Here is a 17,486-nt window from a genome sequence, read left to right as displayed (position 1 = left end):
TTGTCGAATGGGTGGCATCCCTAACACAGAACCCAAACCGGCTGCATGCGTGTGCCATCGTGCATACATTTATTTTGTCCCCCCACACCAAATGTGATCACGACACGCAGGTTAAAATATCAAAACAAACTCTGAACCAATTATATTAATTTGGGGACAGGTCGAAAAGCATTAAACATTTATGGCAATTTAGTTTGCACTTGCTAGCTAATTTGTCCTATTTAGCTAGCTGCTGTTGCTAGATAATGTGTCCTGGGATATAAACATTGAGTTGTTATTTTATCTGAAATGCACAGGGTCCTCTTCCCCAACAATTAATCCACACATAAAACGGTCAACTGAATCGTTTCTAGTCATCTCTTCTTGACTTTATATTGCCAGTGGAATAATTTTGCACGCGCAATTTTTCAGTTTTTGATTTGTTAAAAAAGTTTGAAATATCCAATAAATGTTGTTCCACTTCATGATTGTGTCCCACTTGTTGTTGATTCTTCACAAAAAAATACAGTTTTATATCTTTATGTTTGAAGCCTGAAATGTGGCAAAAGGTCGCAAAGTTCAAGGGGGCCGAATACTTTCGCAAGGCACTGTATGTGAAGATTGGTTGTTTTTCATGAGATAAGTTTAATGCTAGCTAGCAACTTACCTTGGCTCATTGCAGCCACAAGGTCCTTTTGACGCTGCACTCGCCACGCAGTTTCCTCATGGAATGCAATGTAAGCGGCCATAATCGGCATCCAAAAATGCCGATTACTAAATGTTATGAAAACTTGAAATTGGCCTTAATCAAATCGGCCATGTCGATTAATCGTTCAACCTCTAATTAGGAAGGTGTTCTTACGGTTTGGTATACTCAGTGTATATAATGGTGTAGATACAGACAGTATGGACAGTATATGAATATAAAAGGTGTGTACCGCAGTAGTTATATAGGATGAGTCATGCATAGAAAACAGTATATCCATATAAAGTGAGTAAACATTATTAAATAGGGGCAGCAGTCTCTATCTAAGGTGCAGGGTAGAGTACCGGATGGTAAACGGCTAGAACAGTAACTAAGGTGACTGGCATGGAGATAGAAGCTGTTTATCAGTCTCTCGGTCCCAGCTTTGATGCACCTGTAGTGACTCCTCCTCCTAGATAGTAGTGGGTTGAACAGGCCGTGGCTCGGTTGGCTGTGATCTGCTGCTAGCACGGTACAGGATTGGTAGCATCAAGGTGAACAGAGTAGATGGCTGATCAAACATCGAAATATACTTTTTAATCTATTTCAATAGTTGACAACACACTGATTTAACGTACAAATTTGTAATCATGATTCAACTGTTCTACTTGTTCCTCTGAAGCGCTGACTGTTGCCATTGCCTGTTAGTGCAACATGGGTGGTCTACAGAGCACCTTTACTGACTGCAGAAGCTATTCTGACATCCACAAAAGGATGCCCATGTGAAAACAAAAGGCCTTTCAGGTCTGACAGAAATGACTGGTGGTGATGCACACATGCATCAACAAGTCCCATCAAAGTGATGCATAAGAACCAGATGGTGTTATAACCTGTTTGGAGTCTTCTCCCTTTAACAGGGCGTTGGACATTGACACACACCGCGTTCAAAACTGGGAACTCGGAAATCTCAGACTTCCGTGCATTCAAGACAACTAACTGAAAAAAAAAAAAAAAAAAAGAGCTCAGACTGGGAAAAATATTTTTAAAACGGTCGGAATTCCAAGTCGGGAACTCGGGCCTCTGTCTAGAGCTTCGACTTTTCAAACCTGATTTGACCTCGTCCCCCTCACACACTATCTAGGTGCATTGAATGTGCAAAATACTTATTATACAAGTACCATCCTTCTTAATGTGTGATCCATTAATTTCAGTTTGAAAGCAAAAAAGTTAGCAGCAGGATGATTTTCACTTCATGAGAGGATACTGAATTGAAATGAATCCCAGCTGCACAAGCACCTTATACAGGCAAAAAGCAGTCATATAGATGCCGCTATAGAAGCCTAAAGAGAAGAGGTTTGTGCTCAAACACCTAGACCTAGAGGTGCCATCTAAAATTAAAGGGATACTGAACATGGTTGAATGTATATCACGCCTCTTCATATAAGAATACTTTATCCCTAGATAATGCAATAAAAACACTTCACCGGGGTAAACCTTCAGAAAATCCTTCTATATCTGACTGGCACATCCCCAAGGGTAGTAGAGAGGAAACTGATCTACTCACAGGGAGTATTGAATGCCTTCAAAATCCATAAGACATTTGTCAACCTAAGCATAGCACCTTGTGGTAGACGGATACAGCTGACGGAAACGGAGTATTGAATAATGGCACACCGTCATCTCTCGTTGCTCTGCTTACTGACATCTGGATACAAAGTTGCTGTAAGTGCAGCAGGGGAAGTGGACGAAAACGAGCTTGACAGAAATTGAATTAGGCAGAGTGCCTGACATCTTGGCTCAAAAGGAGAGCCAGACAGAGCCAAGTCCAGAACATTACCTTGGTTTCACTCTATTAAGAAAACCAAGCCCAATTTGCATGTTCTTTCATCTGACCCATGTATTCCCAGTAACAAGTCAGATTCTGTTAAACTCACAAGATGTCACGCTGAATTCAGAGATTGTCTATGTGTACAGTAAGCACTGCAATCATGTAGGCCTACATACATCACAAATCTTATGCAACAGAGATATAGGGTCTCCTTGTGAGAGCAGTCTCTCTACCCAAAATAACATGGTTGGTCATCTGTCCTTTATTTTAGTTACCCAACCAAGGTTAAACAATCTGTCTGAAGTCAGCTGAAATTGTAAAGGACTCGAATCCAAAGCATGAAAAGGAAGTGAGTGCTAAGAGCAAACTGGTGGGAATCAGACAAAGCTGGATTTTGAATACTTTGTGGTTTGGGAGGGTTGTGTGGAAAGTAAAAAAATTAAAACCATGACAAAGGATTCCAGTGATGAACAACCAAGTTATTTCAGGGAGATGTCCGCAAAAGAAAAGCTTGCATCAGCAACTGTAACCACATGGCAAGTCATAATCACACATGGGAAAGAAAGTGAAAAAAAACTAAACCTTCCTATAAAATAAAAGCTAGGTCACATTCATAAGCTACTGTGTAGAATTGATTTGTAATCAATTTATTAAGAATTATAATACACTTTACCATTAATACATGTAAGTCATGAGTCCAGATTTAGTTTGATGACACTAAGTGCTATGTAATGCTCATGCAGTAGTTGACCTGGACTTCCTGTTGAAAACTTTTTTCCCACCATCATTTTCTCAACCGTCTGTCATCGAGTCTATGCACATTTATTCCAATTGTAAGGGTCAAGGCCAAGGGCTTGTACATAGGTCATGTTGGGTGGCTCAGTTTGCACTTGCAACACCAGAGTTGTGGGCAAGTCATTCTGGATAAGAGCATCTGCTAAATGACTAAAATGTAAATGTGAAAAATGTTGGGTGGTGTGGTATTCACTTGATTTTCCTGTGTTTTGTGGACCAATGCTAACGTTCCCTTAATGTACATTAGGGCATTTAATAGCCATTACAGGCTACTAGTGATGACATGGCCGGTGCAGCTGACATGAACTAAAAGCATTCAAATTAACTAAACATGAACTCTGGAGCAACGATCGGAATGCAATGGTCGAAGCATTTCCGTAGCTCGCATTCCTTTGAGAGTTCCTTCTTAATAAACACAACAGATTTCAAGGCCCAAAACATGCAAGGAACACATTGATGGCTTTGGCAAACAGTTCCAATAGGCTCAGCATAACAAAACGGTTTAAAAGATTATAATAATTCAAGTTTGGAAATATTGGGTAGCATTAATTAAATCAAAACAATTCCAAAAAGAACACCGACATGAGAATGCTGTTCAACGACTACAGCTCAGCGTTCAACACCATAGTGCCCTCAAAACTCATCACTAAGCTAAAGACCCTGGGACTAAACACAGACCCTCTGCAACTGGATCCTGGACTTCCTGACACCACCATGGGGCGGCCTAAGGGTGGGCAACAACACATCAACATGGGGGCCCCTCAGGGGTGCGTGCTCAGTCCCCTCCTGTACTTCCTGTTCACCCACGACTGCGTGGCCAAGCACGACTCCAACACCATCATTAAGATTGCCGATGACACAACAGTGGAAGGCCTGATCACCGACAATGATGAGATGGCCTATAGGGAGGTCAGAGACCTGGTAGTGTGGTGTCAGGACAACAACCTCTCCCTCAGGAGGAGGCTCAAAAGATTTGGCATGGGTCCTCAGATCCTCAAAAAGTTCTAAAGCTGCACCATCGAGAGCATCCTAACTGGTTGCATCACCGCCTGGTATGGCAACTGCTTGGCATCCAACTGCTAAACGCTAAAGAGGGTAGTGTGTATGGCCCAGTATAGAGGTCGACCGATTAAATCGGAATGGCAGATTAATTAGGGCTGATTTCAAGTTTTCATAACAATCGGAAATTCTTATTTTCAATGACGGCCTAGAAACGGTGGGTTAACTGCCTTGTTCAGGGTCAGAACGACAGATGTTTACCTTGTCAGCTCGGGAATCAATCTTGCAACCTTACAGTTAACTAGTCCAACGCTCTAACCACCTGCCTCTCATTGCACTCCTTGAGGAGCCTGCCTGTTACACGAATGCAGTAAGCCAAGGTAAGTTGCTAGCTAGCATTAAACGTATCTTATAAAACAATCAATCATAATCACTAGTTAAACTACATATGGTTGATGATATTACCAGTTTATCTAGCGTGTCCTGCGTTGCATATAATCAATGCGGTGCGTATTCCCAAAAAAGTACTGTCCTTGCTCCAATGTGTACCTAACCATAAACATCAATGCCTTTCTTAAAATCAATACACAGAAGTATATATTTTTAAACCTGAATATTTAGCTAAAAGAAATCCAGGCTAGCAGGCAATATTAAACAGGTGAAATTGTGTCACTTCTCTTGCGTTCATTGCACGCAGAGTCAGGGTATATGCAACAGTTTGGGCCCCCTAATTTGCCAGAATTTTACGTAATTATGACATGACATTGAAGGTTGAGCAATGTAACAGGAATATTTAGAATAATGGATGCCACCCCTTAGATAAAATACGGAACGGTTCCGTATTTCACTGAAAGAATAAACGTCTTGTTTTCGAGACGATAGTTTCTGGATTTGACCATATTAATGACCTAAGGCTCGTATTTCTGTGTGTTATTATGTTATAACTAAGTCTATGATTTGATAGAGCAGTCTGACAGCGGTGGTAGGCAGCAGCAGGCTCATAAGCATTCATTCAAACAGCACTTTCGTGCGTTTTGCCAGCAGCTCTTTGCTGTGATTCAAGCATTGTGCTGTTTATGACTTCAAGCCCATCAACTCCCGAGATTAGGCTGGTGTAACCGATGTGAAATGGCTAGCTAGTTAGCGGGGTGCGCGCTAATAGCGTTTCAAACATCACTTGTTCTGAGACTTGGAGTGGTTGTTCCCCTTGCTCTGCATGGGTAACGCTGCTTCAAGGGTGGCTGTTGTCGATGTGTTCCTTGTTCGAGCCCAGGTAGGGGCGAGTTGAGTGACGGAAGCTATACTGTTACACTGGCAATACTAAAGTGCCTATAAGAACATCCACTAGTCCAAGGTATACGAAATACAAATGGTTTAGGGAGAAATAGTCCTATAATTCCTATAATAACTACAACCTAAAACTTCTTACCTGGGAATATTGAATATTCATGTATTACCATTCTTCATATTTTCAAGCATGGTGGTGGCTGCATGTTATGGGTATCCTTGTCAATGGCAAGGACAAGGGAATTTTTCAGGATAAAAAGAAATGGAAAGGAGCTAAGCACAGGCAAGATCCTAGAGGAAAACCTGGTTCAGTCTACATTCCAACAGACACTGGGAGAATAATTCACCTTTCAGCAGGACAATAGCCTAAAACACTAGGCCAAATATACACTTTAGTTGCTTACCAAGACGACATTCAATGTTCCTGAGTGGCCTAGTTACAGTTTTGATTTAAATCTGCTTGAAAATCTATGGCAAGACTTACAGTGCCTTGCGAAAGTATTCGGCCCCCTTGAACTTTGCGAACTTTTGCCACATTTCAGGCTTCAAACATAAAGATATAAAACTGTATTTTTTTGTGAAGAATCAACAACAAGTGGGACACAATCATGAAGTGGAACGACATTTATTGGATATTTCAAACTTTTTTAACAAATCAAAAACTGAAAAATTGGGCTTGCAAAATTATTCAGCCCCTTTACTTTCAGTGCAGCAAACTCTCTCCAGAAGTTCAGTGAGGATCTCTGAATGATCCAATGTTGACCTAAATGACTAATGATGATAAATACAATCCACCTGTGTGTAATCAGGTCTCCGTATGAATGCACCTGCACTGTGATAGTCTCAGAGGTCCGTTAAAAGCGCAGAGAGCATCATGAAGAACAAGGAACACACCAGGCAGGTCCGAGATACTGTTGTGAAGAAGTTTAAAGCCGGATTTGGATACAAAAAGATTTCCCAAGCTTTAAACATCCCAAGGAGCACTGTGCAAGCGATAATATTGAAATGGAAGGAGTATCAGACCACTGCAAATCTACCAAGACCTGGCCGTCCCTCTAAACTTTCAGCTCATACAAGGAGAAGACTGATCAGAGATGCAGCCAAGAGGCCCATGATCACTCTGGATGAACTGCAGAGATCTAGAACTGCTCTGGTCAGATGAAACCAAAATTGAACTTTTTGGCAACAATGCAAAACGTTATGTTTGGCGTAAAAGCAACACAGCTGAACACACCATCCCCACTGTCAAACATGGTGGTGGCAGCATCATGGTTTGGGCCTGCTTTTCTTCAGCAGGGACAGGGAAGATGGTTAAAATTGATGGGAAGATGGATGGAGCCAAATACAGGACCATTCTGGAAGAAAACCGGATGGAGTCTGCAAAAGACCTGAGACTGGGACGGAGATTTGTCTTCCAACAAGACAATGATCCAAAACATAAAGCAAAATCTACAATTGAATGGTTCAAAAATAAACATATCCAGGTGTTAGAATGGCCAAGTCAAAGTCCAGACCTGAATCCAATCGAGAATCTGTGGAAAGAATTGAAAACTGCTGTTCACAAATGCTCTCCATCCAACCTCACTGAGCTCGAGCTGTTTTGCAAGGAGGAATGGGAAAAAAAATTCAGTCTCTCGATGTGCAAAACTGATAGATACATACCCCAAGCGACTTACAGCTGTAATCGCAGCAAAAGGTGGCTCTACAAAGTATTAACTTAAGGGGGCTGAATAATTTTGCACGCCCAATTTTTCAGTTTTTGATTTGTTAAAAAAGTTTGAAATATTCAATAAATGTCGTTCCACTTCATGATTGTGTCCCACTTGTTGTTGATTCTTCACAAAAAAATACAGTTTTATATCTTTATGTTTGAAGCCTGAAATGTGGCAAAAGGTCACAAAGTTCAAGGGGGCCAAATACTTTCGCAAGGCACTGTAAATGGTTGTCTAGCAACAACCAACTTGACAGAGATTGAAGAATTAAAAAAATAATAAAAATGGGCAAATATTGTACAATCCAGGTGTGCAAAGCTCTTAGAGACTTACACAGAAAGACACAGCTGTAATCGCTGCCAAAGGTAATTCTAACATGTATTGACTCACGGGTGTGAATACTTATGTAAATGAGATCTTTCTGTATTTCATTATCAATACATTTGCAAAAAAAAAAAATAATAATAATGTTTTCACTGTCATTATGGGGTATTGTGTGTAGATGGGTGAGAAAAAAAACATTTAATACATTTTGAATTCAGGCAGTAACAACAAAATGTGGAATAAGTCAAGGGGTAGGAATACTTTGAAGGCACTGTAGCGTACAGCTTTGAATGAAGGCTCTGCCTCCTCCAGCAAATCTAGATAAAGCAGAACAGTAACACCAGTAACGGTTGGAGTCAATTCAATTCATTTATTTTCAGAGAGGAATTTTCCCATTTTAGAATTTATTTAAATTCATTTTTTAAATTCTAAAGGGAACTGTTCCAGGTGAATACAATTAGGTTAGTTCATTATTTGATCTAGCAGTGGACAGATGAGAAAGCAATTGTAAATGTCATTTCTTGTCAACAATCTACACATAATACTCTGTCAAAGTGGAAATAAAAAATAAAATAACATTTTTAATTCTTAACAAAAATAGTCGCATAAGTATTCAGCCCCATGGTTTAGTTTAGGAGTAACATTTGGCTTAATAAATCCCTGTGTGTGAAGTAGTAGGGGTTGACATTTTTGAATGACTAACCCTTCCTCTGTCCCCCATACAACATCTCTAAAGCTGCATAAAGAAGGGCAGTGGTTGGTAGATGGGTAACAATAACAAATCAGACTTTGAATATATCTTTAAGCATGGTCAAGTTAATAATTATGCTGTGGATTATGTATTAAACCACCCAGTCACAAAGATACAGTTGTCCTTCTGAACTGAGCTGCAGGACAGGAATGAAACTGCTCAGGGATGTCACCATGAGGCCATTGGTGATTTTAAAACAGCTACAGAGTTCAATGGCTGTGATGGGAGAAAACAGAGGCTGGATCAACAACATTGTAGTGACTCCACAATAATGACCCTAAAATGGCAGAGTGAAAAGAACACAACTTTAGACAGACTGCCCACTTCACTTCATTGCAGACGAGTGGCTGCTGATGTTTATCTATGAAAGGTCAATTCTAGCTCTGAATAGTGGCACTGGAGCTTTTTGAGGCTAGAGAATAATGGTTTGGTGGTAGTGCCCGGTTTGCAGCCTTTGAATTGTGATATTGATTCTGAAAGGCTTTTTGAGAGTTACAGTGGGCTCTATTCAGTTCAGTGGTGTGTCAGCACTCTGATGGACAGTCATTCGATGCCACTGCGGTCACATGCGTTCCATGGGGGGGGGGGGGGGGGGGGACCTGTGGGCAGAGCCTCTCATGCACAAAGACTGCAGACATGTGTTAGTGTGTCCTCTGGCCTGACTCGCATGACCCACCAACATACTGCTGCCTCAGTGGTTACAGTGGACCCATGTGCTCTACATTTTAGCTACACCAGGGAGAGACTCTCAGCTTGTCATGCACCCTTGTTTACTTCATTGATCAACTTCAGTCACTAATTAGCTAAATTGCACCAAGAAAGATTGTGCACACTGCTGAAATTGTTCTCAAATGTGGATTTTAGAACTAGAATTGATTAAAATTACCATAACTAACCCGTCCAGAAAAAGCTTTTAACCCAAAGTCATTTTTTTGCTAGTTCCTATTTATGAGTGAACCAGGTTAAACACAAAACCACAGGTGATGATGAGAAAGAACATTCACACATGTATCATCATTACATGTCAATGAGCTTGCAGGCCTTGGGTGTGAGTGGGTGAGGCCTTATTTTATAACTTCATGTAGGCTATACAGGTTAGTTGATAGATTGGCATACAACCTACTGAATATAAGCCTCAAAGAAACAGCAGTATCATTTCATTATTTTACTTTGAAATCATTCAAGCTGTAGGCTTAGGCAACCTAATGGGATCTAAAAACAAGGCCCACTAATGTGCCACATTGTGCAATATACAAATGATAAGAAAGAGAAAAAAACAAGCAAAGAAGAGCAGGTTTAACATTCAGTGGTTCAGAGTTGAATTCATACTATCTATGAAAAAAACTAAATGGCGTCTTCATGGCACATGAACGTGGACGTTTACACTTATCATTACCACAGCTAAAAGAGAGGGCCCAATTCAACCAATCCCAGCTGTAACAATTATCCTTGTGGATCACTTTTATCAATCAACTTTTGGTTTCATGTAGGCTTGCTCAACATGCAAATGATAAAACTCAAATGCACATAATTCAAACCTGCTCAGCAAGGAGAATATTATTTCTCACTTTATTATCACAGAAACATGGTCACCAGTTTGATTGAATATGGTTGTCTCCATTTCAAATCCTGATGGCAAACAAGAAAAGAGCTCTGGAAAACTAAATAGATTTAGAATGTTCCTCTCCAAACACTGCAGTGGTTTGAAACCTACGTGGATCATGCCCTTTACTCTCTGCTGATTGTAGGGCGCATCATGTTGAAGTGTTGACTCATGAGTTGAGCTTCCAGAACAAGCTTGGATCCAATAGAACATGTTTGCTCAGTATTACCACATGCACAGAGAGGAGAAGTCCTCACAACTTAACATTGTACTAAAATGACCTTTTGCCTATTTTATTAATAATCACATTTTTATTTATTTTATTTGACCTTTATTTATACAGGTTTTTCTCATTGAGATTTTCTCTTTTCCAAGAGAGACCTGGTCCAATAGCAGCAGGGGGAACAACATTTCAGACAAAACTTACATACACTAACACAACATTAAACAAAACTTACATACACTAACACAACATTAAACAAAACTATAAAAACACACATACAGTACAACTAAAACATTTTACATTAAAAACACAAAGGTGTTGACTAAAAACAGCTGGCCTAAAAACAATTACACTCTTCTATGATATATACATCGATCAAGTGATTAAACTCCACAAACGAAACTAGATCATCGAATTTTTAAATGTTCAGGAGAAAATTCCAGGACCACGGAGCTAGGTAACTAAAACTATTACTACCATGACCTGTTCTAATTTTTGGTACTGTTAGAAGCAAATGAGAATGAGACCGTAATTGATATTTATTTACCGACCTGACAAAAAAAAAGAACCTGGCCTCAAAAGAAAAACAAGCCTTATGCCAGTAATAAAAACCTATTTTTAGCTTGAGCTTCCTTCAAGATCTCTTCATGCACAGTGAAGCTCAGCTTATCATCAACCCACACACCCAAATATTTGTACACTTTAACTTGCTCTATAGTATGTCCAGTCAATGTAGCAATGACATGATTATTAACGTGCCTGGCATTTGAAAATACCATGCATTTTGTTTTACCTGAATTTAGAACCAGCTTTAAATCATACAGATTCTATTGTATGATGTTAAATGCTCTTCGGGCATTTTCAAAAGCTAAAGATAAACTACTACCACTTGAATAAAGAACAGTATCATCTGCATGTAAAATGAACATCCGCTGTTTCAATAAGATCCCCAATCTTGTTGATATACAAAATGAACAACAGTGGGCCCAAAACAGAACCTTGCGGAACACCTGAGCACACCTCTATGGACTTATTTGCAACCATCCGCCATTACACATTGTGTACGATTTTATTGGCTTATAAATGACCTATCTAAAGCATGACCAGTAATTCCACAACATTTTAACCTTTGCACTGACACAGCATGGTCCACGGTGTCAAAAACCTTAGAGAGGTTAGAGAGACACACAATGTAACTTCTTATCAACAGCACAGTGGATGCCATTTAAAACCTTCAATATTGCTGAAACAGTGCTGTGGCCAGACCTAAAACCTGATTGCATTCCATTTAAGATGTTGTTTTCTTGGAAGTAGGCCTTTAGCTGCCTACTAACTAAGGACTCCAGTACCTTTGACAGTACAGACAATTTTGATATAGGTCGATAGTTGTCAAGTAGCGAAGGATCTCCACCTTTCAGGAGAGGCAGTACAAAAGCAGATTTCCATAACTTAGGCATTTCCTTTACATCAAGTGTGAGGTTAAAAATACATGTTAAGGGGGAGCAATGATGTCTGCAACTAGGTGTAGGAAGCGGTGGTGTAGTTCAGCAGGGCCAGGGGATTTTTTCCCCATCAATTTCTTTCAGGGCTTTACACACTTCTGAAACAGAGAAGGATGAAAAGGAGAACCTGGTGAAGGAGTGCACAGGGGTGTCAGGTAAATTCATAGGGGGCTGAATTATACTTTTGACCTTTTCAAATAAACTGCCTGCATCTAAAAGATGCTGATTCAAGGCTTTCAGAATGGAGGTTCTCTCAGTTACAATCTGTGTGTCTACCAAATTTTTGGGGGGAAGCTGTGTATCTTTTATGCACTCCAAAACCCTTCACTACTTGCCAAAATGTAGATGGATTATTTAAATGATGTGAAGTAGATTTCAGGTAGTGGTGCGCTTTCAATTTGCGGATCATAGCCACACCCATATTTCAAAGACGTTTAAAAGCCATTCAATCATCTGCCAAACCAGTCCCTCTTGCTTTAGCCTACATAGCATTTCGCTCCCTTATGATGTTTGTAAGTTCCTTAGTAAACCAAGGGTTCTCTCTGCCCTTAATAATGCATTTTTTAAAAAGGGGCATTGAAACCACTCCTGGCCTTGAGTAGGAGGTGGTTGAATTCGACTGAAACCACTCATAACTAACATATTGTCAAAATAGGTTCAGGAATCAAAACAAGTAAGGCTTGTACAAAACAATACAGATATTGTAGGCCTACATTTCAAAGTAAGACTATCAGGTAAACTAACACTTCCTAGTTTCAGTCTGACTAATACACCCAGTATTCTGACAACCTTGTTTCAGTACGGTAGCAACAATATAACTGAGACCTGTATTTGCATTGTCATAAAAGGAAACTATAGGAAAGCCAGTGTTGAGGTTTCCTCCCCAAAAGTAGTTAACTGATTCTGGCTGTGTGTCCAGATCATTAGGACCACCGAGGTACTATGAGTTGATTACCATCACTGCGGGATCTACTTCCTCCAGTTCATTTTGGTTTAGAGTGTGTGGAGTATGGTCTCAAGTTTTATGCTTGAGGTCAAATAATAAATCAATATTTCAGAATACTGCATCTCAAAGTAAATTCCTTCCGGAAATAAACAAAGTTTAACTTTCATCGTGTTTGCCAAATGATAAAGAACTTGGCATAAATACAAAAATACACAGGTAATTGTTTTACTTTATTGTTCACCAAAATGTCACCAGGTGTCAGGTGATGTGGGAAGTTGGGAACCATAGTTTCATTACCTCATTATGATCACACATCCTGTTTTGGGATGCCAAACAAGTCAAGTCAAATGACACAATAAAATAAACTTCCCATTTACAGGGGCTGAAAAGTCCCTAAAGCATCAAATAGGCTATACTTGCGATTGAACCTTGCACTTTGGGACTGACAAATGGGTTTACATAAATGGTCTAACATACAATAAAAGTGCAGTCTTTTTCCTCTCTCTATAAATAGATACATCAATATTGAGTGGATAAGTTACACCGATTATAACAAACTGGAATCTAAAGTGGTAGCTTGTCTATATTTTTAAAATGTCAGGAGCAGTCGTCTCTGAGCTCATCTCTCACCAAAGCAGACCAGCGTTCAAAGCAGGCTCATAGCCGGGAAAAAGACAATTGTTTGACCTTTCCCTATTTTCTTTCTCTCTGGTAACAAATTATTTGGTGGAGTTTCTTTAACAGGCCTGTGCTAAAGAATGTGCACACTGGCCGGAAACTCAACCCAAATCAAAGGAGCTAAGAGGGAGCCATATCTTGGGTACAAATCAGACAGGAGGAGAGCTAGACACGACACTGCTATTTCAGTCGGAGAGGAAACTCCAACACAAGTGCTACCAGCCCTCCTGAAATACCTAGAACCTTTGTCACATTCCTGCTCTGCTCCTGCAAGCCCCAGACTACAAAAGAGGTCTTAAGAGGTCCTCTCTAGCAGCATTCTCATGAAGGAGAAGTCCATCAAGAAGCCTTCTATGCACAGGAGTCACTCACTCAGAGTTTCATACATGCCCTTCAAGACCCCCCAACAAACACCACATATGGCATTTCTTATTCTGGAACCAATGCTAAAAATAGTGCCCAACAGGAAATTGGTTTCACCATCTCTCCCCACCAAAACGTTGTATGGGGGGGGGGGATAAGCAGCGGGGTGTGAACAGCTTGATGTGGTGATGCCTGCAGTCGAACTGCAGCACTGATGCTAGGGCACTGAGGTCAGCGCAGAAATAAAACCCATTGAACGGGAGTAACCCAACACAGAGAAGGAATGGAGAAGGAAACTGTGAAACTGTGAATCAACAATGGTAAAATGTCAGGAAGTGCAGAGGGTGTCTTTAACATCCGTAGTCAGACCATCTTGCGGACAACGACACTAAAAGTTGTTTCTCTTGAAGTTCCCCATTGAATGCCTGTGAAGAACTGAGTCAGCCAAAAACACGGAGGGGAGAAAACATCTACGTATGCTAAGCATAAGATCATGTAGGGACACTCACTGGACGGTAAATTGCCTGTAGGCATGTACCGTCGCTATTGAAAGACAATAAATAGGTAGACATCTCAATAGAAGACTGCATAAACAAATCACGGAGCAGTTAAGCGATTTATTTTATTAAATCATTGCATAAATAGCACTTTAATAACCATCATTCATAAGACGGCACCGACAGATAAGGCAGCTCTGCTTCTAGCACCTGAGCAACTTTCCAGTATTTTGTTTTTTTGTGTTATTTCTTACATTATTAGCCCAGAAAATGGTTTGTTTTATTACATACAGCCGGAAATAACTTTTGGATATCAAAGTGGCAGTAACTCCGGCATTATGACAAGGAATGCGACTTTCCCAAATTGGATCCTTGTTCGTAAACCCCAGGGCAATTGAACTTATTCCAGAGGGTGCTCCAAAATACCGCCGGCGGAGAAGGTGTATCAGGAGGAGTGCACACCATCCACCGCTTCAGAGTATATTACCCGCTAATGTTCAGTCTCAGGATTATAAAGTAGACGAGCTCAGGGCGAGGATCTCCTTCCAGAGACATCAGGGATTGTAACATACTATATACTGATATACTGCGACAGTGATATGTTCTGGGTAGCCTCTAAGAAGAACATTGACGAATAGACAGATACGGTGACTGAGTTCATCAGGAAGTGTTGTACCCACTCTGACTATGAAAACCTATCCAAACCAGAAACCGTGGATAGATGGCAGCATTCTCGCAAAACTGAAAGCACGAACCACCACATTTAACCATGGCAAGATGACTGGGAATATGGCCAAAAACAAACGTTGTAGTTATTCTCTCAGTATTGCAGTCAAACAGGCAAAACATCAGTACACAGAGACAAAGCGGAGTCACAATTCAACGGCTCAGACAAGAGACGTTTGCAGCAGGGTCTACAGACAATCACAGACTACAGGGTGTCATCAAGGCAAAGGGTGGCTACTTTGAAGAATCTTAAATATGTTTTGATTTGTTAAACACTTTTTTGTTTACTACATGATTCCATGTGTTATTTCATAGTTTTGATGTCTTCACTATTATTATACAATGTAGAAAATAGTACAAATCAAGAAACCCTGGAATAAGTAGGTGTGTCCACAATTGACTGGTACAATATATACTGTATTCTATTCTACTGTATTTTAGTCAATCTAATATTTCTATATTTCTTAATTCCATTATTTTACTTTTAGATGTGTGCATTGTTGTGAAGAGTAAAAAAAAAATAAAGATACTGCTGCACTGTTGGAGCTAGGAACACAAGCATTTCGCTACACCCGCAACAACATCTGCTAAATATGTGTATGTGATCAATAAAATTTGATTTGAAGTCAGACCATTTCTTGAAGTTCAAAGTCTAGGCTACAACCTCATCATCCAGTTAATCACATGATTTGCATGCCAAGCACAGCGCTAATTTCCATTGTAAAGATGATAGCATTTTAAAACAATTACCCTACATCATGCTATGAAATCTCGCATTGTTTCAGAGATAAGCAGTTATTTTCTGATGTTTGCCTGATTATAGCCTACCCACATGTAAAATAATAATAATAATAATACTACAGTGTACTTACTATATAATGTATATGTAATAAGCTGTAGTATCCCTTGACCTCCACACTGTAGTATACCCCTCGATCATGTAGTGCTCGTAGAATTTTGTAGTATAGTGACGAATACTATAGTAAATACTACAGTATTGTCCACAAAAACACTCGTTTTTTAAATTATAGTAATACCACAGTATGACATTTGCATAATCCACCAATTCCCCAATTTGTGCCACCCATGGGTGAGAAACCTTCATGCCAAGTATATACCATTATATTATGTTCCCTACAGGTTACAGAAAAGAGCAAACTCTGAACGATCCGTTCAGACTCCAGTCCTACCTACGTACAGGTTATGAAAAAGGTGCACATTTAGTATTTGTTCGGTAGGTTTCCTACTGGAAAAAGCCCGCACTTCTATGTCAAATATAATAAAGCAAAAACACTACAGTGTACTAGTTATGTCTGCAAAAAGACTGCAGTAAATACTACAGTGAATACAAGTGTATAAATATTGTAATACTACAACATTTATACCATAGTACTATATTTATATACTATAGTATGCACTATAGTATTTTTTCATGTGGGTTTGTAGGCCTCAGCCACAGTTCAATACCAAAGGAATAGACTACACACACACACACACACACACACACACACTTGAACAGACACAACAATGTAGCAACTCGCCGACATATTAATACTTACAATCTAAATGTTTCTTTTTTGGTCCCATAATTTCATGTGTGGTCGCCTTGCACACAGTTTTGGACACCGCGGAGCCGGTTACACTGTGTTGAGCTGCAGTTATCCTATCCGTAATGCTTTGTCCAGACATCTTCGTACTTTTGTATAAAGTATAGAACAAATGTTTCAAATCCTGTGGAATCGATATTGTCCTCTGTAGCTTCCACAGTTCAGCCACCTGACACAAAATAAAGAGAGGAGAGAAAATTTGACGTCAGGAACGTTTCTCGTGTAGCTAAATCCCAGGGTGAAATATGCACCCCACATCCACGACTTGATTTGAGGCTGTAATTTAAGTTTGGGTGTATCGTCTACGTCGGAAAACCACGAAGATACAAACCCAGAGTGTTTTACTTCCGTTCAATTTCCGAATGTCATCTAACTCCTCTCCCTAGAATTACTTTGTTCGCACTGACGCCCCCTCTCGTTTCGTTCTCACTGAAGAAGTCTGTGCTCTTTTCTACTTCGCCTCCCCCTGCTGGGTTTAAATGGACTGGAGGTTTTCAGGAAAATGGCGGGTCTCATTCCTCAATAGAATTGGAGCCTTCATAGAGATAGATAGAGGACTTATCTTTGTATCCGTGCCATTGACGTGCCTGTGACAGCATGGGCAGCGCCTTTTAGGCTATCTCCATTTTAAAGTAGTACATTTTCTTATTTTTCTTCATTGGCCCGACTTCTAGGAATCCCCACCCAGTTGACTACTTTAAACTAGTGGAATCCCTCAATGGCAATGTCCACGATAAAACACATCATATCCAAGATGAGTTCTCTATCTATCTCTATGGGAGCCTCCCAAATTTTATGTGGGTGTTGCTGAGTTTACAGCAGGGCCACCATTGTGGCTCTTAAGCTTCAATTGATTGATTGTTTCGGTCACCTACTTGAGCCAATATGGATGGGCAGGCGACAGTTTTGCAGCCATTATAATTTCCTTGCCACTTGCTTTCCATTCTTTTCACACAGGGACACTGTTTTTTGCAATAACTT

General features: G+C 40.1%; 1 protein-coding gene across 19 annotated transcripts in view; it reads right to left on the bottom strand.

The window, feature by feature from the left end:
• The window catches only part of LOC110533412 (phosphatidylinositol-binding clathrin assembly protein), a 63,423-nt gene extending 46,442 nt beyond the window's left edge, over nucleotides 1-16,981 (bottom strand). For 7 of the 19 annotated variants that reach the window (XM_021617576.2, XM_021617575.2, XM_021617580.2 and 4 more), the window contains exon 1: nucleotides 16,458-16,979. In XM_021617576.2, the coding sequence (XP_021473251.2) occupies nucleotides 16,458-16,587 (130 nt within the window). In that variant the 5' untranslated portion in view covers nucleotides 16,588-16,979. Of the gene's footprint in view, nucleotides 1-16,457 lie in introns of all 19 variants that reach the window. The other 12 variants (XM_021617577.2, XM_036989752.1, XM_021617585.2 and 9 more) reach the window with 6 other exon arrangements.
• Between the last annotated feature and the right edge of the window lie 505 nt (nucleotides 16,982-17,486).

The sequence above is a fragment of the Oncorhynchus mykiss genome, chromosome 10 (assembly GCF_013265735.2).
Source record: "Oncorhynchus mykiss isolate Arlee chromosome 10, USDA_OmykA_1.1, whole genome shotgun sequence".
NCBI classification, from domain to species: domain Eukaryota; kingdom Metazoa; phylum Chordata; class Actinopteri; order Salmoniformes; family Salmonidae; genus Oncorhynchus; species Oncorhynchus mykiss.
The sequence above is the reverse complement of the archived record's forward strand: the minus strand, read 5'-3'. Positions and strand labels throughout refer to the sequence as shown.